A 22,850-nucleotide genomic window follows, 5' to 3' on the forward strand; every position below is an offset into this window, starting at 1 on the left:
CGGAACGCAAACATTACAGGCGCCCCACGGCCAGCGCGAGCGCGCGTTTGCAGCACGCTTAAATGGATCGTTTGTTTTGCAAAATATTGCGATATCGCCGGCCGGCCGACCTCGGGACACGACCGTTGTCGCTCGTGAAAACGCCTGTTCCACGCTGATGGCCGGCCATAACGCTTCTCTTTACGCGCCTAATCGCACGCGAAGGATCTCTCAATCTCGGTGACGCTGTACCCGCAGCAGTTTCGCCCGCGATTTTTCATTCGGGACCGTAGCGATTTTCAGGGACCGGTTTCGTCGCACCTACATCGATGCTACCTGTTGAACTCTCGTGCGACCGTGATCGAGTTCGTTCGAGATTAATCCGAATTGAATCGCTGCAGTTTGTTCGGCTTTCGTTGCTTCTGCGCCCTCGCTCTTCGGCAAAAATCGCGTTTTCGAAAGCGATCTCTGGATTTCGAATACAGTTTTAATCTGCTTACGATGCTGGATGCGGGTAGTTGTTGAGCAACAATGTCACGCAACCGGTGTGCAACCAGTCATGAATCAAAGTGTTTCAAAGGAATTCTCTTTAGAATGCTATTGGCGAGACATCAGGGATTTTTTTTAAGAGTGGAAATGATTTGTAATGTTCGTTCGACGCATATTGTCACTAAGGGATCGCTTCGTTACATTAAGAATTAAATTGTCATTTAGATTTTCGTATCTATCTTTTCTTCGAACAGATCTTAAAATTATTTATTTTCTTCGTACAGATTACGTGAACTATTAGGCTATTCGGCAAGCAATTTTGTTGCTCCGCCAGAGATTAAAAGACGATTTTTTAATATTTAGAATAGCTATTATTGAATAATATATGGTTCCATATCGTCTTGACTTATTTCTCAAAGAACCTAATATCTATATTCATTTTCGATTTCCTTTATACTGATGTGTTCACTGTCTACGTCCAATTTTGATTTCTCGTTTTAATTTAGTATTTACAATCTCATCAACCCCCTCAGTTTATTAGTGACCACGTTGGGTATATAATTAAATAAAATAGCCTCGCAAACTATCTGTTTCCTTGATATTGATTTATGAACTGTCCACGTCCATCTTCGACTTTCTTGCTACAGATTTATTATAAACAATCTGCATTATCGATCTTCTTCGTGCCAGCTCAACGTCTCCGCAATTTTCGCTCTCCACGTCGGAATATTTGGTCCAAGTCTCGGCAGCCTACCGCGAAACCAGCCCGAAGACATCGCGTATGCAGGCAGAGGCTGCTAAAGCGCGTTTCCATTATTCAGCCGGTTGCGCGGGGTCTGACGACCGACAGTCCTTATCCCCTTCGGAAAGTGTTTTCGCGTTTCGTTCTGTGCAAACTCGCGCGGGATGCCGATGCGAGGCGCGATTAACGTGCCAGAGGTAATGTCTGTCATTACGAAAACATTAGGCTCTGTTTCTGCGAGTTAACGACTCGCCGAGAGAGCCGCTCGAATTTCGAATTCAGCGGAGGCTGCGCTTGAAACCGAAACCGATCGCCTCTGTAGCTACGCGAGCAGTAACACGGTTATTAGAAACGTTAATCCAGCCTCTGCCGGCTTCTCGAGCCGCTACTTTTGCAATGTCAATTCGGTATTTTCCAGGATCGGTGCTTCGGAGCCTTAAGCTGAAGGGTTAATTCTATTCGCTTTTCACCCTTCAATCGATCGCGATCTGCCTTTGAATAAATAACCGTAATCGGTGAAAATTGTGCTCAGTCGGGTCACAGACGGCTCGATATTCGGTCTGCGGAACGCAATCATCTTTTAATTAATTATGGAGCCGATTGACACGCCGGCGTATCGCGAGTGATTTAATTAGGAGCTCCGATCACGGTAGTACCACCCTTACCGATATTAATTATGGAACAGACACTTTCTATCGGCCGATATATCGCCGATACCGTGCCTTCGGTCCTCCGGTCTCCTCGCCCTTACCCTCCTGTTATTAACCCGCGCGGATTACCGGTACGAGGACCAGCCATTTGATTATCGTCAGCCGGCGCAATTTCGTTCGCCGCCTCCTGATTGATTAATCCGACGAGCCAAAGGATCTCCTAATGAAATTAATTACGGGGCCTAGAGGCGTACGTGATTACGTAATGTCTCGAATTCCCGCGTGCTCGAGACAATGAATAACGGACTCGATGCGTAATGAACGTTTGCGTCAAAGCCGTCAACGCGTAATACGAAACCACCGGGGCGAATCCACTCGGTGCTTTGAGCGTCTCGGTTCATGGACGGCCGGATTATGGCGTCTGCGGGATAGGTCTCTGCGCTACCTTCGATCGCTCGTTCCCGATGCGTCGTCCGTTCGATCGAGCAGCATCCCCGAAATCGGCCGGCGATCAACCTTTGATCCGCGATCCGTCGATTTTCATCGATTCTTCGGTTTCGCGGAATTGCCGTGGTTCCCGGTGGTCGGGAGCGGGTGCTGATCTTGTAATCATGTTTCCAGGTGTATCACATGCTGCGAGAGAAGACCCAGTTCGGTCTAGGTCGGGATAATCAGATCAGGGGCACCTGGGGAGCATGGAGTCCCTGGAGCGACTGTTCGAGGACCTGTGGCACCGGTATCCAATCGCAGTCGCGCGAATGCGTGTCCTATCAGTGAGTAGAAGCAGCAATTATACTGCTCGTTATGCGTGGCTAAGGAGATATGGATTTTTAAAGAAATAAATAGGCGGTGAATATTTTTATCGATTATGTAATACAGATATTTATATTCTATTTACCATTTCAAAAATCTATTTTCCACTAGATACCTTAATCTTTGTTGCCAACGACAACTACAAGGAACTTTGGAAAATTAATTACGCATTTGATAATATAAAAGATAATACTATGTTTAATTTGACAGCTACTTGACGTTCCACTGCGAGTGTTTGTATTGTCATGTATATCATATTGTGACGCACATGAACGGTTCAGAAAGCAATCAGTGCAGGTCCACTTTTGTTCGAAAATTAATTGAAGTCGCTAAAATAAGTGACGTTAGATGAATTTAACGTAGAAAGACAGTCGAGAGGTTGACTGCGAGGAAAAGTCTGACACAATTTGCGAACACGAAGCAAGTGGGATGGTAACGGCCCTAAACCGTGGCCGGGTGATCAAACTCGCGTAATTTGCCAACGATTCCGTCAATAATCACACGTTGCGGGTTCCGTTAGCGTTTCACCGGATCAAAGGCCACCGGGAACCTCGCCGATCGGAAAATCTATCGGAACCGGTCGGCCCCGGGAATCCAGCGACTCCGTGGCCAGAAATTCGTAGACAGAAACCCCGGCTTTCTCGGTCGAGCCGTCCACGGCAATCGGTTTGTCCCTCGGTGTTCGCAGACCCGTTCGCGCACCTGCTACCTTGACGCGAAGGAACGGGTGAAGCGGCCGAGCATCGTGCGAGCAAATTGCGGATCGGTAGCAGAGAAGATTACACGCCGGCGTGCCGGCGCACTCGCGAAACGCTTCCACGCCGTACCCGAAACGTGTTATCGTCGCTGACATTTACACCTTTGTAACGCTACCTGTGCGGTTACCGCGGCTACGGCGCAGGATTTATCGACGGCGGCCCGGTCGCCGATAAAATAGATTGACCGTACCGTTACCTTCGTTTTTTTTCTTACGCCGCGATAATGAACGATCGGCACCCCGAACCTTTCGATTCGCCCCAAAGCGAATAGGTTTCCCGATGCGACCACCGATAGCCGCGATAGTCTACGCTTGATTAGGCGAACTCTCCCATCAGTGGCGGTCGTCGACTATACCTCCGGCGGTCCGATCAATTCCCCGGCGAACTACTGCACGCCGAGCTTAGACAGGCTGTTAGACTGTTAGAGGAACGGCGTGTTAGCGTCGACGTGTTCCAGGGGCCTGGAGACGGATGGCCGGGATGTCCTGCCTCCGCAGGATTTATGACAGGGACTACGATGCAACGGGGTCGTCAGCCTGTGATTGGTGACCACTTTGGGCCTCCAGCTGTCGGTCCACCAGCACCGAATCACGCGGCTATTCCCTACGTAGATTCGTGACGTTCTAATCGGGCGCAGATAGCGCGACCTCGACCCGGCGATATTTTATTCGGAAAAATAATACCTTCTCTTAACTATCTAACGATGTTTCTGGTTCCGCTTCGCAAGAGATTCAAGATGATGTCTGGCTAACATTGGAATACACGATTTTCTTAAGGAGTTTTAAGTAATTTAATTCATTACTTTAAGATTGATGGAATTGCTACAGCAATTACTTCCAATTTATTGTTAATAAACGAATAGAAATATTTATTCCGGGTTTGCATTAATACCGAAGATTAAATATTGACGACAGACAAACTAAGTCTTAAAATCACGAATGATGTTAAATACTTTCACTGCCACAGAAATGTGTATAAAAATTGCATGAAATCGGAGCAACTTGTCTCATATTATAACACTGGTGAGGACAAGCATTATTGTAGAAATTACTTCTGTAATGCTTCCAAATCTTGTAAATACTAAACAATTCTGATTTATTTAATATATTCTCCTAAAAACTGCATACCGAATGTACTAAAAAATATATAGTATATGACCGAAGCGGAAGTGTTAAATAGGTACTATTCGACATAAGAAAGAAATATTCCTTTTAAACCTAGAAAACTTCAGCATAATGAATTTAAATTCGTGACAGTATATTCACCAGCACATATAAATATTAAAGATAAAAGAGATCATGAATAATTCAATTACAAAATACGTTCGACATCTTGAATAATAGCGAATTCTAGACAGAATTTTAAGTAGACGTTCCTACTCAATTATTCTCGTAACAACAAACGTTTAAGACCGATCGACGAACGGTGTCAGCAACAAGTGACTCACGCGGCAGACAATGCGAACCCTTTTTATTGGAGAGGGTTTCTCGGTAGAGAGCCCCGGCTGCGAAGACTATGGCGCAGAGCGATACAGGCCTCGTGTCATTTGTTGTACGCATCTAACAAGCGCCGGAACGATTGATGGCCGAGCGGACGGGTGATCAAGGTACTATCGAGCGATGGGCGGCGCTAATGCAGGCGATTTGTTCCAGGAGGCCGCTGAGGAAGAGGAGCATCATCTCGGGGAACGGGAAGGGCGGCTCGCGGCCTATCTGCATCGGCACGTACAAGCGATACCACACGTGCAACACGCAGGTAAATCAACGGGCGACATGCGCCGCGGCTTGATGTTTACGCGTTTGTATCCTGTCCGCGTGATAGATTAACGTTTGTACTTCGTTAGCGCCGGGCCCCCGGACTTTGTTCGAATCGTCGCGGAGCATAATTAGCGGGAGCGCGTTTGCGAAATCGGCGCCCGTCGCTTGAATATTCAAGAACCCGGCGAATCCCCGGCGCGACTGTGTCACACGATCCACCTGTGAATCTCCGATGATCGTGCGAACCGAACGGCAGGGGCAGGAGTCAATTATTGCCTTGTTTGACGCGTCGAGTGTCGCGACGATTATACATGCGTGACCCTGATTTTTTTTTATTAACGTTTGACACTCTTTTTTTTACGTTAGTATATTTACAAACGCGAGCTAAGGAGCATAACACAGATGCGCATCCTTGGGCGCAGTGTATCTTGTTGTTAGAATTTTTAAACTGCAACGCAAAATAATATTTCCTGTGGTAAATTTTAACTCCACACTTTATCAATTAGATAACTATATCATATGAATTTTTAGATACGATATCCAACGCGTTAAATAAATCTACAAAAACTCTCGAGATTCGACCGTGCAAATCTGACGCAAACCAGTGCAGGTCTTTGAAATTATTGCGTTGTTTAAACGCCGCCAATGTTTCGTTTAGATTCTCCTTGGAAATAGCCGTTGGTTTCGACTGGTAACTTCATTAGACGGCTAATTGCTCCTGTAGAAGGGGAACAACAGAGTATCCGGCGCTCTTTCCCGCAATATCTGCCGGAGAACACGGCGTGCAAGCGGCCTCTCTGTTTTACTGGTCCGTGACTAATCCCCGACCCGGAAATTACTGGGCTAACGATTCCCCGCGTACGCGTTGATATCTGCATTGCGTCCCGCCCGCCCGAGCCTGAATCGCCGTGGCGAACGTGTACGCGGCCGGGCTCTCTTCCCCAGTCATCGCGAGTGCCAAACTCCCGTAAAATCCCGCGAAATCCGCGCGGGATCCCGCGAAAAATGGATTCCGAAATCGAGCCGGCGAACGCCCGGGCAGCGAAGTTGCACCGCGTAACAGCTTTCCCGGCGATCTCCCGCCGTAATTACCAGGAGTTTAATTAAGCCGTTACTTGCGACAGAAATGCCCGAACTTCCCGGAGGATTTGCGGGCCGAACAATGTGCCAAGTACAACGGAAGAAACTACAAGGGCGAGAGCTACGATTGGGTTCCGTTCCTGGACGGTGAGTTAAAGCCACTCGAGTTTCCTTGTGCTCGCAGTTTCGTCGACAGTCTGACGTTTAAGCGTGACGTTGTAATTACCCCGGCGCGCCTTCGAAAACGCTCCGCGCTACCGCGGCTCCTTGCAATTATGCCGGCCGAGTTCGTTCCCGCGGAGTGACCGAGCGTCTTCGCTGTTTCAGCGGCTTTCACGCCTTTGGAGCGTCGATGTCCTACGGTACAGATTTCTCTCCGCAACGTCGCGTCTTCTGGAACAACGCGAGAATTTGCGCGAAGACGCTCGCGAGTGGCGGAGGCCATTTTGATTTAATGATTCAGGGCAATTGACGCGGCGATTTCTTTGGATGCGGGTTTCCCTCTGTAGCGTCGCGCTCGAGACGTTTGAAAGCAGTCGAGTTCGTTTTGAATTACCGATACATCGCCGCGCAGCGCCGGGGAAAGGAACGCGACGCTACGGAGGAAAACTGTATTACTGCCGACACAAAGGTGTTCCCCTCAGAGCCAGAACAATGGCCCATGGGACAGAAAATTCGTTTATCGTGGTCAAAATTAAATTCTGGAAGTTTCATGTTATAACCAAATTTTGCACGCATCAATCGATAATTCTTCCACGCGAAAACAAGATTCGCGAGATGAAAGTGAAATCAAATTTTCCAAAAACTTGTTATGGACCGTGAACGAGCAAGCTTCAACCATTATTCTTTTTATATTAATAGGCGCACCTTCGTTATTGAATTAGTTCTTGAAAATAACAATGTAAACTTCGCGAACTGTTTTAGTAGAATTCGATTTATTTTAAATTTTAATATAAAATTTATTTAGTATATATACTTTTCTAAAAATGTCTGTATAACAGATTTGAACAAAACAGATATTTTATAAAAATTTAAGGTTAGTTTGATTCTTGACACGTATTATATTTTGATTGTTGTCTAAGATAATTTTTGCAATAAGAGACAGATTTTTGATTCACTGTGATTTGTTTAATGAGATTGATAGAAGAAGTTACACCGATTCGCATGTTCCACTTGCAGTTTTACGAAACTGCGCCACAACCTACGATCCCAAGGTCCCCATCCCTTGGCCGTCGCCGTTCCCCAGGTGTTCTTAATTATAATTACTGTTGTCCAGCACATAACTCCTGCGCGCTGAACTGTCGAGCCGTCGGCGAGCGTTTTTACGCAACGCTTGAACCGGTAGTAACGGACGGCACACCCTGCGACGCTCCGAAACTTCGTGGACATAATACGGGAATTTCTATGGAGCGGACAGACCAATGGCTCTGTGTCGCCGGACAATGCAAGGTACGATCAACGAGACACCGTTTCGCGCCGGAAATTGATCGCGATTCATCCCCGATACGATCGAACAAATCGTATCGCGCTTCCCCCGATCTGCGGGGCTTTTACAACTTTTTCTCTTTTAATTACACCTCTCGCTCGATTACAACGCGGCCGCACAATTCCCTTTTGTTCCGGGGAGGGAGCTCTTTTTGTTTTTTCGACCCGAGCTGCTCCTTTCTTTTGTTTGTCGAGTACGCCGGTGCCCGGTCCCGACTTTTGCCCTCGGTTGGCTTACTCCATTCGGTCGACGGTGGATGAAACAGAAAATGGCCGCCGGGAAACGTTGCTAAGCGGGCACTTTTGTTGCGTCGAATTGGCTTTCCGTGAGCCGCGACTCGTGCTCGACGATCCGAATTACCAAGTTCTTCTTTCGAAGCAGGCGCTGATTAGTTCACTGCGCCGCGAGAAAGCTACCGCGAATTATTTAACAACAGACAATAAGATTTGTTCGCGGGTTGGCTGGCGTTGCTACGGTATAATAACTCTCTTGCAATCGTAGTTATGTTTGCGAAAATATTAGATTTTGCTTGGTTAATCTGTTTGTTAGGTCCAAGGGGTTGTATACTTTAAATCTGAAACTGCAAGTACCGGTACAAATTAATTCAATAGTTAATGGGTTTTCGGCAACGCTTCAAATAGAATATAAAATGATATCGACTAACCCTTCGACTGGGCGAATTTTCGCATACCATCCAAAGACCATTAAGATTTATTAATTAGCAAGCAACGCTATATGAAGTATAAGCTAAAAGTTAAATTGTTAGCTATATTTCTTACATAACCTAGATTTAAACCTTGTCCGAAAAGCGCCAACTGAGCATAAAGTTTTCAAAATATAAAATGATTGATCACACAAAATGTAACAATCCTAGACTTAGAACATCCCCTGAGGAGGATCAGCCGAGTGTAAAGGGTTCAATAGCGATCGACACCCTATCCGATCGATCTATCGAGCACGAAAGTCGACGCCGGGCAGCGTGCGTGATTTCAAAATGATTTTTTTTTCTCTGTTCAGCCCGTAGGCTGCGACGGTGTGGTAGGTTCCGGCGTGACGATGGACGCTTGTGGTGTCTGCGGTGGTCAGGGTAAAGGTTGTCGTCTGTACGAGGGCATTTTTATGGAGCCGATCCTGCCGAGGGGTCATAAACCCGTGACCACCATACCGAAGGGGGCCATGTCTCTCAACATCTCCGAACTTCGGTTCAGTAGCAATTTCTTAGGTAGGCGATCCAGATGAAAAACAGAGAAATATGACGGTGAGAGAGGGGAAGGGGTTAGAGAGAAAGAGGATAACCGCACGATGACGATCGCGTCACGTTTCTTCTAACGATCGATCCGATCTGTTTAGCGTTGAGAGACAGCAACGGTAGTTACATCCTGAATGGGCCGTTGGCATACAGTCCGAGCGGCACTTATAAAGCGGCTGGCACCACATTAACATACCAGAGGGGTGACAGAAGCCGCGTCGAGTGCATCTTGGCAACCGGGCCGCTCAACGATTCCTTGCATTTAGAGGTACGCCCCGCGAACACACGCCTCTACCATCCCGCTCTCGAAACACTGTGCGTTTGAAAAGATCCCGGGCTAACCGCAAATGACGAACCAGATTTTAAAGCTGGAGAGAAAAGTGCGGCACCCGATCCCGTGATAGAAAAATGATATCCCTGTCAAGGAATATTAAATCGAACTCGTTTCTGTGGATAAGGTAGACGACGATAATCTGTGAGATATTTTAGAAAAATATTCTACAATTTCCTTAGTGCTTTGAATTGCGGTCGATGATTTTACTCAGTCCAACAAATAGGGACAATTATAGAAAATACTATAGGAGATGTACTAGATATTTTATAAAAAATAAATAAGCTAACAAAAATTCGCGTTTGAACGATACAGATGATTTTACCTAGTTCTACACACAGAGAAATGAAACCATGTTTGAACCAAATGAAACCACGTTTTCGATCCAATTTATTGGCAACTCCGCTTCGACCGAAGCAGAATCCTGCCGGTGAAATAAATCGGGCTAAAATTCGCGTTGCACGATAAAAACGCTGAAACATTTCTGAGTTCGAACAATTGGAACGACTCCGCCGGGCCGGCAGACAGAAAAAAGGAACGTTGTTGCGGCACGAAACGGCCCGGGACAATTTCGAGCGCGCAGTGTCTACGAAAACGGCCGCGACTCTCCAATTAATTTCGCCCGAGAGAATTCCGGGCCGCATTGTCCGTTTTCCTGCATCGTCATACATCGCGGCGAAACGGTATTGTATTTTCGGAATTGTTCCCGCAGATCCTGGCGCAGGAAATGAACCCCGGAGTGCTTTACAAGTACATGTTGCCGTTAAAGGAGACGCCGAACAGGAGGGCGATGATTGCGCCGCCCCTCCTCGCGACAGGTAACCATTTTCGCCGTCGTCCGCTTAATCGAGCGCATTTTTCACGCCGGCTGACGATTGTCTTCGGTTATGTTGCGCGTTATGCGCGCGGACGAGCGCGTTCGCCAGCGAGAACGGCGAACGGTCCTTACGCAACGCGCTTCAACGTCCGAGCCATGACTCACGCGCAAATGGGAATCGCTCGCGCTCGCGCGCGCGCGCGTACCACACCGTCCAGTGATTTGTTGCTTTCTCCATCTTTGTTGCAGGATCGATCGATCGTGGCAACGAAATACCTGATTCGGATGCACGCGTCGCCCCGACGATACCCGCGACCAGAATGTAAATATACGCTGAGCGCCGTGCGGCTTGTCTGCCCGCGGAGATTGATACTGTCAAGCTCTGGGACTCCGGCTGACTGCGCGCTAAGCTTCTTGACCCGTTCGAAAAACGATCAAGAAAAACTGTTACCACCCCCGGCAGAAGTATTCGATCGATCCGCCGTGGTCTACCACCGCGATTATTCACGCGAACGAATCGTCCGCTTTCCGCGAAGCTAAAAGCAGACGATAACGATCCTCGCGTTCGCGGTGGCATCGAAACGTCGATATTCGAACTGCTGTCATCTCAAAACGGGGAACCCTGCGATATTGGTTTTTAACTCATTTTAAAGGGCGCGGTATCTACCATCGTTCTCTTTTATTTGATTTCTATAGAACGTTGCGTTCGTTTTGCACAAGAGAAAAATCAATGGGATGGATGTTCGGAGTAATGGTATCGCTAAACAATGGCTGGAAAATTGGGTATGTTAGAACTATTGTAAATTCTGTGGAAGAAAATTTGCCGACGACGAATTTTATCTTATTTTAAAGAGCAACGTTTCTACTTTCGTCCCTGTAAATTTGATCTATTTCGCACAGACCATAAAACGACTACAGTGAAGATCGACGTGTAAATATCACCGTTTCGTCTGTGAAAAATGTCGAATATTTTAGCCTTTGGAACTTCGTGAGAAAAAATCGTAAAACGATAAATTTTGTTTGAAGTTAGGAATCTCTATTGTCGCAGACTGTAAATCGTTTCGTTCTATAACTTGTTCGCATTTCGCATGGGCGGAATATGTTGCAAATTTGAATTCTACGAACGCGTTAAAAGTGCACGGTGCTCGAGCCGTGCACGGCTTCGATCGAATACACGGTGCCGGCGGGTCGTCACGAGGGCGAACATCGCGGTTCGTCTTCGTAGCAGTGATACCTCGATTTTCCAGATCCGATCAGAGAGTCGATTTATCAGCGGCGGGACACGAGCATCGGCGACCGCGGCCGCGGCCGCGTGACAGACCGCGGAAGGAAGAGATGAAGCGCCAGCCGACCACCGCGATGGCCGGCGATCAACCAAAGTCCAAGGCCAAAAAGAAGAGACGGCTGAAGTTCGCCTGGAAGGTGGCTGGACTGACCCCGTGCTCGAAGGAATGCGGCAGAGGTACCGGACACGCCTATTTCCCTTGTCGAGCTGCGATTACGACGACTTTTACGCTCGTCCCGCGACCCCCGACACCTGAATCCCTTTTTTTCCGAACGTATTTACGGTCCGCGGGAGAACGCGACGCTACTCTGACCCAGATCTTTCGACAGCGCGATGTATGAAATACAGGGACCCATTTAAAAGAACACGGTGGCCTTCGAATCGCTTGAGCAACGGAACGAATTTGTCCCGGCGTTGAACCACACAAGACGAACGGGCGCTGGTTTCTTGTAGTAGAGCTTCGATTGTCCCAACTTGTGACGTCTGATGTCTCTAAGGAGAGAGATATAGTTAATTACTTTCACAAAAATTCTTAATAATTTTTATTACTTTTTATTTGCTTTATTGCTCGTCTTTTTTAAGGGTAGCATCGTACTAGAAGCGCTACAAATATTTAAATCATCAGGTAATAGTTTGTAAGGTATATGACCAAATAGGACCTCAGCTTTAAGGTCTATCTCTTCACCCCTTGAATATTTTGTGAACATCTTAGCTATAAACGACGAGTATAAAATTCGTCATAAAGAAAGAATAATTTTCCATCTTGTAGCAAACGTATTCCTCATACAATCTGATTTAGCAATTTTAACTCGGACAAATTTCACGCATTTTAAAATTTCTCGAGGATGATAAACCGTATATAAAAGCATCGGTGAACACAGAAATTGATCGACGCAGCAAATAGATCAACAACTACCTTAGCTCACAGTTTCGTAAAAATCGTCGCGCATAGCTTCGCTACGTTTCCATTCAAGTAACTCCAATCGAAATAATTGGAATTTAAATAACTGCAATTCAAATGACGGTAATCTGAGTAACCGTAATCTAAGCTACCGTAAATCCAAGCGACCATAATCTAAGCAACCGTAATCCATGTAATCTGAATAATCGTTCTATTATGCAAACGTTCGCGTTCTTCTTCGATGCTGGATGCAATTTTCTCGACGGCAGTCGCGTGTACGCAATTCGGATAGCCGTTCGGCGCCCGTGGCTTCGTACAAATTCGTAAGCTGTCGAAGTTTGCTAAACGACGCCTGGCGTCGAGAGAGCTCGTTAGAGCGTTAAACGAGCGGCCAGGGGGGGAGGAAAAAAAACGAGCGTGCGGACAATCGACAGGCTCGTCCTTGAATGGATCTGGTAATCGAGTATCGCGCGTGGGAAGCCGGTCGGGAATCGTTCGTTTCGGTATTATCGGCGGGCTCGTAGGGCCGTGAGATTACGCGGCTCGGATTCGCTCGTCGCCGTCACGGAAGTTCCGTCCAATTCACGAAATTTATTAGCAGGAAGCCCCACAGGAAGCGCTCGTCCCACGTTATTATTATTTTCCACCGACCGGAGTGTTACACGCGAACCCTGTTCAACGAGGACCGCCGAGATTTCATTTAGACTGACAGCTCATACGGGCCAGCCGAGATAACGTCGTCCCGGCTGTCACTGTCACCTTCGTTTCCTTCCACGACAGTGACACCCTCTCTCTCTCTCTCTCTCTTTCTTTCTTCTAGCTTTTGACATTCCCCCGGTTCCTACCGCGAGGAGCCACAAAAGGCTCATCAATTTGTCTGAGCTCTTTTAATTGATCTTAAGTCCCATTAATTGGACGCGGTCTCAATTCTGACTGTCAATCTACCTACAAGTTTTGTCATACATGCTTTTTGGAAGAGCGGACCTAACACCATCAATTATAGTGATTAGACTGTTGATCTTCGAGCTTAGATTTAGAAACTATTAAACCCAGAATGCTTATCAACTGGATTTACGTTTCTCGGTTTACACGTTGTTGAAACTATAACGATACTTTCATAGAAAATGACTGATAGCATAGATTATAATAGAAATCGCTGATATGTTCGAATTGTTTAAATATTGCTACTATTTCACATTTGGTTTACTTAACATAGATGCTCAAAGCGCTGCGACTTCGCGAAAAAGATCGCAGTCACGTTTCCTTTTCTTTACATTGAAGAAAAAGGATAAAACTTGATTCTAATGAAAATCGCATCTCCGAATAAAATTATACAACCTCTGTACATATCGTCAAACTTCGCAACTTTGAATATGATAAACGTGGCCTCGCGTTAAGAGGGTTACAGTGATAAAGATGCATCAAATTAAAAATCCAGAGACACTATCATAAAGTAAAGGTTTCAAGCTTTAATGTAAAAAAAAAATTCAACATTCTGAGATGATTTTTCTCGGAATCATGGCTAGTAAAAATCGACTAATTTTTAAATATTTTCTGAGTAATTTAAAAAGAATCCGATCGCCGCAGTCCGAGGGTTAGCTATTTTACTATTTATTCTTTTGCCGTGCGAAAGTATTGTTATAAAATAACATCGGTCCCTGTGAACCCGTTCAGGCGTCCAGATGGCACTGTTCAAGTGCGTCCGCGAGTCGAACCAGCAGTTCGTGAACGAGCACCACTGCCGTAACGTGGGAAAGCCGCTGCCACCCCCGGTCTACTGCAACGACTACCCTTGCCGCGCCAGGTAACGTATCCCCGTGCGATTCCGCAAATTAAACAGCGAATCGACGAGCTCTCACGTGTGGCGACTTCTCAGGTGGAGGCCGGAACCGTGGAGCGAGTGCTCGGTCAGCTGCGGGTCCGGCACCAGGACACGAAAATTGGAGTGCGTGCAGGAACTGAATGGGAACCTGACGATGCGAGTGGCCGCAGGTGCGTGCGAACAACCGCCGGACCTGATCACCGTCGAGACCTGTACGAATCCGGCGTGCACCGCGGGCCCGGAATTGAGGCACATGCACTCGGACGTGCCCAGATGGGACGTGGGCCCTTGGGCGCCGGTAAGTGGACCCTTTTTTTTTTTGGTTCCGATACTCACAAAGGGCACTTGGCGCCTCGTGTGAATGTCCTCGAGTGAAGACGCTCGTGGAAAACTCGACGCAACTCGAGGACAGAGTTGACGGATTTCGAAATGCTTCACCCCTTGCCTTGCGATTTATTCTGAAATGAACATGTATAGGCTTAACATTTAATTTAGCGCAATTTTGTGCGAGGAACTATTACAAAGATAACGTAGAATATCTCTGTTCTTACTTACTGTGCTCGCATAAAATAGAACAGATTAATAGATTAATGCCGGTATTAAGTAAAAATGTACAAATATCTTTTTCAAGTTGCAATTAAATTCGTAAAAGAAATGTCAAGACAATTTAAATAGTGTAAATGGAATTTGTAAACTATTTAAAATCCTCCTAATAAATTACTGTACTGACAATTTTGTATATGGAAGAAAAGGCAAAAGAATGTGTAAATATCGTAACAATTTCTTTTTAACAGTCAGAAGAAATTGATATGGTTTTTAAACATTGAGGTATGCGTCACTCGTCAAATTCGAGTTTACGACAGACTATGTTTGCTGGCGAGACTCGTCATTACCACTTAAGGGGTTAAGTAACACTTTTGTTACCGACATCTTCCTATCGTGCACAATTAAATAAGTGGATTGAAGATTTTAATCAAGCGTGACATGCTTGAATTTGTATCTTAAATTGGATTCGTTTTTGCAATTCATACTTGCATCATCGATTCACAGATTTAACAATTGACCCTCTGCACTCGGAGAATTTTCTTCTAACGAGACCGTATTTATTCGTCGTGGTAATTAACGTCGAAAATAATTAAATTGTTTCAGCAATATTTAATAAACGTTGCGTTGATATAGATTTCGTGAAAGAAAAATTATTGATTAGCAACATAACCATTGTGAGATCCTTCTCGAGAGATAGGACATCCGAGTGAAAAGGGTTGGTCGAAGAACAAGAGCTAAAAATTGCTTAAAAAAATTATTTCGAATTATCGAGCTTCTCTTAGACATAACTCAGTCGTTAAAAGTCTACCGAAACAATACAGTAAAAAATAAAAAGTAAAATACAATGGACATGATATCTCTAAAATTTCGGTAAAAAATTCGAAACAATTAATTAGATACAATTCATCGAACAGTAAAATGTCCGGAAAGCTTCTAACCGATTCGAAAAGCGATGCTCCACAAAAGCGATTTATTCCCGCGTTTCCAGTGCTCCACGACCTGCGGGCCAGGGGTCAAGAACCGAACAGTGACCTGCATCACATCAGGCACGGCCTGCCCCCTGTTCGACAAACCCGAGTCCGAAAAAGTCTGCGACTCCGGACCCTGCATCCGAAACGGCGCGGAGCAAAGATCGCCGTGGTTGCACGGCGATTGGTCGTCCAAGGTGAATCGAATAGAGCAAAGAAAGTAAAAAGAGAGAGTGAGAGAGAGAGAGAGTGTGTGCGTTCGATTTGTTACGAACCTTTGCTCGTTGTTCCAGTGCTCCTCGGAGTGTGGCAGAGGAGTGGAGACTCGGCGAGTGGCCTGCGCGGATGGCAGCGAGTTGTTTTGCAATCCCAAAGAGAGACCGGAAACTGAACGGCAGTGCTTCGGCAGAGGCGCCAGCTGCGACAGCGCCAAGTGGTTCACTGGCCCATGGACATTCGTTAGTAACCGACAACTAGAATAGATTCTCTCGCCTGAACGATCCCATTGATCTCGGCCGCTCTCTTGAACACCGCGAAATGGAAAGGGACGGTTCGCAGTTAGATCCGGAACGTCTTCGTATCGGCTCGGATGATGAATGAATAACTGGCTTTACTATTCTTTCGTGAATTCGCAGAAATTGCAGTCACAATATTTGGGCTTTTATTCGAAATAAAAATAAAGAATAATTGATTTCGTTATTTGAAAAGAAGAATAAGTTGAAATACTAGCAATTGTAAGTAATGAATTACTTTGATTTTTTCTGTTTAACAAATTGCGAATACTAATTCTTAAAATGGTATTTAATATAATTCACATTTAAAATGGTCGAATTGATCGTTTAGTATTGCAGAAATGTTAATGATAATGTCAGTATGCACCAGACTAAGAACTGATAATTAGATCATCATATAATTTCTAAGATTTTCGTATTAAATGGAACAATGTGTCCAAAATAAAATAGAATGTATCCAGGTCTGATGGTAGCTTTTAAATTGTTTATAGTAAAAATCGTGGTATAGTAAAACGTCCAATAATGCTTACCTAAAGTTTTCTATAACGTTCTTATTTTCAAAAGGACGTATTTTCGAAGAACGTCGACGTTCCAGATCCTGTCTTCACATCGAAGCTTCAAAAGAATATAACATAAAGGGGCAGAAAAGTCGTCTCGAACCAAGTTACAAAATCGTCTCGATTCGAAGCATTGAACAAACATGTAACGCGTACATTGCACAATGCTTGAACGACGAAGCTTCCAAAGCGGTCCGTCCGACTTCGAAAGGTTCAGGAAGCATTGACCGTAGAAGGGTTTGAAAAATCGTACGGTGGCCGAAGGGGGGGGCAAAGCCGCTTTCGAGATCACAGTGTCCCATCGCGGCCTCTTTAGAGAGCCATAGCATGTTACATGGATACGGTTTCAGTGTTCGGTGTCATGCGGAGTGGGTGTCCAGTACCGGGACGTCCTTTGCGCCACGAGGACGAACAACGAATTCGTCGTGTTGCCGGCGAGCAACTGCAGCGACTCGAGGCCGTCGAACGAGCAAGTGTGCAGAACAGCGTCCGCCTGTCCGCCGGAATGGTTCACCTCGGACTGGTCGAAGGTAAGTCCCGCGGGAAAATTTACGATCGCGCCCGGTTAGGTCCCGCGAATTTTTCCCGTGCCGCGCGCGGCTGGTGTAAATACTCGGGCCGCTTTCAGTGTTCGGTGACTTGCGGGACCGGCGTGCAAACCAGACTGGTTCGCTGCATCCTCGAGGGTGTCGCCGACACCAACTGCGTGGAAGCCGGCAAACCGATGGACAGGCAACAGTGCAACTTGGAGCCTTGCAAGAAGGAGCCACCGGCGGTTAGCAGACCACCGAAAAGTGAGTGGAATGGTTCACCTCGTTAACGTTTGTCTTGGGTGTTAGTCTTAGGGAAGTTACGAATGTTGAAGTTGGTAACGTTAATAAAACTCACGCGAGACATAGAAGCTTACATTAAAATTGGTTAACAATACATTGTAAAAATAGTCAAATTGTTAAACAAATCACAAAGAATACTTGGATGTGTATCTTGCAAGCGACTAAACGCGAAGACTGTAATACGCGAGTCTGCTGATTGACCTCGACTTGTAGGTGTCTAGAAAACGACGTTAACGAGGATGCGCTATTGGCGAAGACTCTGTAGCACAAGATCCCGGGGAAACGGTGTGTTAATGAACGCTAAATGGTTTCAGAAGCCTTCGAGACTGCGTCCCAGTGCGTCGACAAGTACCAGACCTGCAGCGTGATAGTGAAGAACGGCCTGTGCCGGATCAAGTATTACAAGCATTCTTGCTGCCGTTGCCGCGATTAACTCTCCAATCGCCACCATTTCTGGCAGATCCATCCTTCCACGGTTTCCGAGCCGTTTCATCGTGGTTCGACTAAGCTCTTAGCGCACCTTCTTAGCAAATGTAACGCGACCGTCGATCGAAACGGAGGAAGCTGAACGCCAAGAGTGCTGCGAAGCGATACGACTGTATTATTTTATTTAACACGGCCCTGTCTGCTCTGCGGAGACGAGGGAACGGCTTTTGATCCTAACCCTGAAATGGTAACCTATTTCCTTGGACAACGACGTGCCCTGGTCCTTAGCTGAGTCAGAGTGAACACTAATTCCTGCGTTACCTTGGTCATAAGTAGACCGCGGATCTTTATGCGAAATCAAATTTGCCTAATACAATTGCAAATAACACAGACCAGATAAGAATGGCTAACTTCTTCTATTAATTGTAATAACTAGTACGTAGCGATGTCCTTAAATTCGCCTAATGTAGTTACAGTTTTGTAGTTACTATCCATTTTTGTCGTAAACACATAAGATCCGTGGTCTAGTCGTGAGGAAGTACAATCGATGCATCATTGGAAACAGGGGGAACGATTCGGACCAAAGAGAGTGGAGTTCAAAGGTTCAAAGAAATCTTTGGCTAGGATCACGAAGGATATTAAAGTACCATTACAGGGTGAACCTTCAGGCGAGAACGGTACGCGAGAGCCTGTTCACAGATCAGAGATTTATTTCTCCAGCCGTCTACTTGCCTCTGCGCGGCGTCGAATCCCGTAGCATGATTAGATCGATTGTCTCTTTGCTCCCTCGCGAGAGGATGGCCTTGGGCCACGTTGCACCATTAGTTCGTTGTTTTGCGAGGCCACGGTGTTCGCGCGCGTGGAAGACGTTCGCGAGCGTAGACGGAGCCAGAACTAGTCCGAAGTCTCTAAAAGAGGGAAGCGAATCTAGGTTCGAACGATCTACAACGGGAGCCTGCACGCCCACGCGATTCCACACGGAGGGGAAATTCTTGGTCCTCGCGCGTGTGTTCGCGTGGACGAGCTGGCAGGGGCGTAATTTCGCCGATGGATCGACGGATCGATCGACCTTGCTCCCCTGTAACAATTCAGGCCGAGCCACCAGAAGTCGTCTGGGTCGATCGGGCGGCTAACGTTCGCGACCGACCGCTCCATTATTCGACGCGGAATGGTCTGATGGTGAATAAAGATATCGGAAGTAGAGAAAGTTCCTGCCCAATTTTTTCCAAAAATCCTGCGACAGTCTGGAACTCGCCGGTTTATCTCGACTGCGCGATAAACATGTCCAGGCCGACGGCGCGAGAAGCCGGGATTATCATTGTTACGCCCCTGGATAAGTTGCGATCCATTTGCATGCACGTTCCACGAGAAAACCTGTACTCCCGTGTAACTGCATACATGCAGAATAACGTGCGTGAGCGGGCCGGTGACGGGACAGCGTGTGTCCGCTAGCGATGGCTCCGATCCGATCGGGAATCAAGATCGAACAACCGCGGAACACGATTGGCAAGTTTACTGGCATCGACAGTAAACCTGCAGCAGAAAGACCGAATTCGTATCGATTCTATTAAATTTGTTGAAACGATAGATATTCTACAACAAGAAACGATTGAAGCAATTCGCAAACATTTTGTCTTGTACAAACGTCTGAAATTCTGAAGAACAAATTCCTTCAAAGCAATATATGTCGAACACTTTCAGTGATCGGTTGATTCAGTTTTAAAAGCTACCATTAAATTAAGTCTAGACCCAACATTATCCATACGATCACCGGTCCAGATCTCTGACTTGACAATCACTGAAATATGAATAAATCGTGCGAGGTCCAAGTAAATTCAATCTCGTCGTTTTACGCGACTATATATAGCAACCGCGTTTAGATTGGATCTCGAGAGAAGATCGAGGCGAAGCGTGAATTGTATAAATACAGGGAGGATCAAGGAGAAGCAATGATCTGGCCCCATCGCTAGCTGGAGCGAGCACGCAGTCTGGAGTCGCGGCGAAAACGAAAAGCAAAAGCCGTCGATCGATACGGCCGGGTGTGCTCTCGGTGTACGCTCGATAGGTAGACCGTATTAGTTGCAAAAGGTTATTTATCGTCCGCGCCGGCGATACGGGCGAACGGACGATGGATGCGAGCCGCGGGCAATTTCCGTTATCGAGCATTTAATTAACATATCGAGTCGAACGGATCCCGGCGATTTTGATTTACGAGCTCTGCTTATTAACGATCTCGTCCTTGTCGCGCACCGTTCGCACGGGAAGGACGGTGCTGCGACAGATTTCTAGCGATACCGAGGAAAAACTGTGACTCGGCGGGAGGGAAACTGTAGAAAGAAAGAGAGCGAGAGAGAGAGAGAGAGAGAGAGAGAGAATGCGAGGGACGAGAGAAATAGAGAGAAAAATCCGTCGTTTCCACGCGGTCGATGTCGACCAGATTCGCGAGAGTAGCGAGTAGCGTTAACGTTAATTATAGCAATGGTGTCGAATCAAATATACGCTTGTCTGTGTAGAAACTGTAAGAGAGTCACTGGTAAACCGTGCCGTACACGTAGAAACGAGTCTAACGAACGTGATCTAGCAGCGGAATTCGCGGCGAGAGATCCTCGGATGTTCGTCGATCGTCCACGAGGTCCTTCGAGATCGCGACGCGGGCTTAACGATTAAACATTAAGCTGCCTACGTCCAGACGGTTTATAGCAACCTCGTCAAAATTGCGCGGGCAATCAATCCTCAGTGTCAATTAAATCGCATTCCGGTTTTCCTTGCCGATCTCCAAGGAAGCTCGCCGTATTCCGATCCGCTGTCGCGCGGCTTGTCCCACGAGGAAAGACGATTTCTGTTTTCACGGTTCTACCGGTCGCTTCGCAATAAACTTTCCGTTTCTCCTTTCTTCTATCGTTTTGCTTTACTTTTATCACGGAGCGCGTTTTTCATTCCAGGTAAGTGTCGATTTTTGAATTATTTTAGTAGATGCTACGTTCTTTGTTTTTTTTTTCTTTTCTACTTTCGCCGTAGCGTTTACGTTTTCTATATATTTTCGAACGACTTTTTTTTTACGTTGCGATTCTCTTTCTGATTAGTGCTCACTAGTTGCTAGATCTTGTTTCTGCTCGGAGAACGTAGCTCGCAGTTCTTTCGCAGACTTAGATTCTAGTTCTACGATCCCCGGACTATTCCCACGATTTGTATTGAACCCGTCCCACACTGGCTAGATATTAGACACGTTGAATTAACCTTTTAACCGGCAATGATCGAGCTGGGCGTCGCTCCTCCCCGCGTTCAGGGAGAACGATCCACTTTACTTCGTCCTAATATTGTCTAAGATGTCTCGGAACACGTCCGTTTAGAAGGTTAAAGGATCCTCAAGGTCCGAACATCTGAGGAACTTCAAGAATTCTGAAACAATTCAGCGGCATCGAATGTCCGAATCTTTGTCCCGACGAATGTCCACGAAGTTCCGCAGTTTGTGTCTGGCCGATCGAGGAGAAGGGTTGTTCAACCCGAAGGTTCACCGGTGAACGCGCATACCTACAAGTGTATTATGTGTCGGCAATTACTCGAGTATTAATATTTATGGCTGTGACGTACACCATGAATCGTAAATGTGTCTCTACGTGTCTCGGCGAAGGGCGACCTCCCCCCCCCCCCCCCCCCCCCCCCCCCCCCCCCCCCTCCCACATACGCCGCGTGTTATTTAAATGACCAGCGAGTGCTGGCCCGCGTACCCCAGGGATAAGAAAGGGGTCTGGAAACCGTTTCACGGTCAGCCAGATCGTTTCGAAGGGAGACACGAGCAATATCCGCGTTTCACCATGTACATATTTACACGAGCACCCTCTTTCTGCTCTTACGTCTATCCACTCGAGCCAGTTTCACTTCCGGTAGCAGAGTAGACAAGTAGCGGGTAGACACGGTCTACTCAGTAGTCTTGGGGCACTGTGTTTCTGCTGGGATTGCAGTTCTTCAATGTTTGCAATCGTTTGAACTTCGGCTCGTGGTCACGGAAAATTGTTACACTCGTTCCTCTGGTTTGTCGTATATAGATGAGACAATTTTAAAGTTGCGCCTTCGTCTGAATAAAATGATTTCCATTAAGATTTGTGATTCAAGAGTGGTAATTATCGCTGTTCCATCGATTAACCGGTTAGCTTTTTTGACGAGTATGCTCGATTAAAAAACAGCTAACTGGTTAGGAAGGACATATATTTCCATATTTTTTTTTATTAAATTATGCATGCGAGAACAATGTATTTAAACAAAATATTTCGGACGCTGTAACTGCCAACTGGTTAAATTAATCTGATTTTTTAAAGTGAAGGTTCAATAGAGATTTAAAACATTTTTCCACATATAAGAAGGTACTTAATTCAATTTTAGTGAAACTCGCGTTTTTCTTAATAAAAAAATTATGAATAAATCAGAAACATTTTTACTAATCGTTATACATTGAGGCAATGATTCCGCAATTTATGCATTTACGACAAGATTGAATAACCAAACACGTAACAATGAAGGTGTTGTATAACAATGAATATATTATGTTAATAACGATATTAGGTCGAAAGTAAAAACGTCTATAACCGGTAGAGCAGTTTCGAAGTTCCAGTCACTTGAAAATTATAAATCTATGAACTTGCAACCCCGGCCCCCCACGCTTCCCACACCCAACCACCGCATTCGGACAGGCTATATATTTTTGTACACGGCTCGATCGATGCCACACGAGCACAATTCGGAAAGTATATCCAATATCTCTCTACGCGCCTAATCTGTCGCCTTTTTGTGAATCAAAGTCTGTCGTCTATTATATTAATCACATTCGACCGGGACACGCTAGCCGTGCTCG

General features: G+C 46.1%; 1 protein-coding gene across 1 annotated transcript in view; it reads left to right on the plus strand.

The window, feature by feature from the left end:
• Positions 1-20,885, plus strand: part of LOC144476193 (thrombospondin type-1 domain-containing protein 4) — a 60,031-nt gene extending 39,146 nt beyond the window's left edge. Inside the window, exons 4-19 of the mRNA XM_078192856.1 lie at positions 2,482-2,633; positions 5,084-5,186; positions 6,313-6,415; positions 7,545-7,717; positions 8,772-8,976; positions 9,105-9,271; positions 10,047-10,152; positions 10,401-10,473; positions 11,399-11,613; positions 14,012-14,141; positions 14,214-14,457; positions 15,694-15,870; positions 15,967-16,131; positions 17,093-17,272; positions 17,371-17,536; positions 17,890-20,885. Of these exons, the coding sequence (XP_078048982.1) occupies positions 2,482-2,633; positions 5,084-5,186; positions 6,313-6,415; positions 7,545-7,717; positions 8,772-8,976; positions 9,105-9,271; positions 10,047-10,152; positions 10,401-10,473; positions 11,399-11,613; positions 14,012-14,141; positions 14,214-14,457; positions 15,694-15,870; positions 15,967-16,131; positions 17,093-17,272; positions 17,371-17,536; positions 17,890-18,008 (2,478 nt within the window). The 3' untranslated portion in view covers positions 18,009-20,885. The remainder of the gene's footprint in view (positions 1-2,481; positions 2,634-5,083; positions 5,187-6,312; positions 6,416-7,544; positions 7,718-8,771; positions 8,977-9,104; positions 9,272-10,046; positions 10,153-10,400; positions 10,474-11,398; positions 11,614-14,011; positions 14,142-14,213; positions 14,458-15,693; positions 15,871-15,966; positions 16,132-17,092; positions 17,273-17,370; positions 17,537-17,889) is intronic.
• The last annotated feature ends 1,965 nt before the right edge of the window (positions 20,886-22,850 follow it).

The sequence above is a fragment of the Augochlora pura genome, chromosome 10 (genome assembly GCF_028453695.1).
Source record: "Augochlora pura isolate Apur16 chromosome 10, APUR_v2.2.1, whole genome shotgun sequence".
In the NCBI taxonomy this organism is placed as follows: domain Eukaryota; kingdom Metazoa; phylum Arthropoda; class Insecta; order Hymenoptera; family Halictidae; genus Augochlora; species Augochlora pura.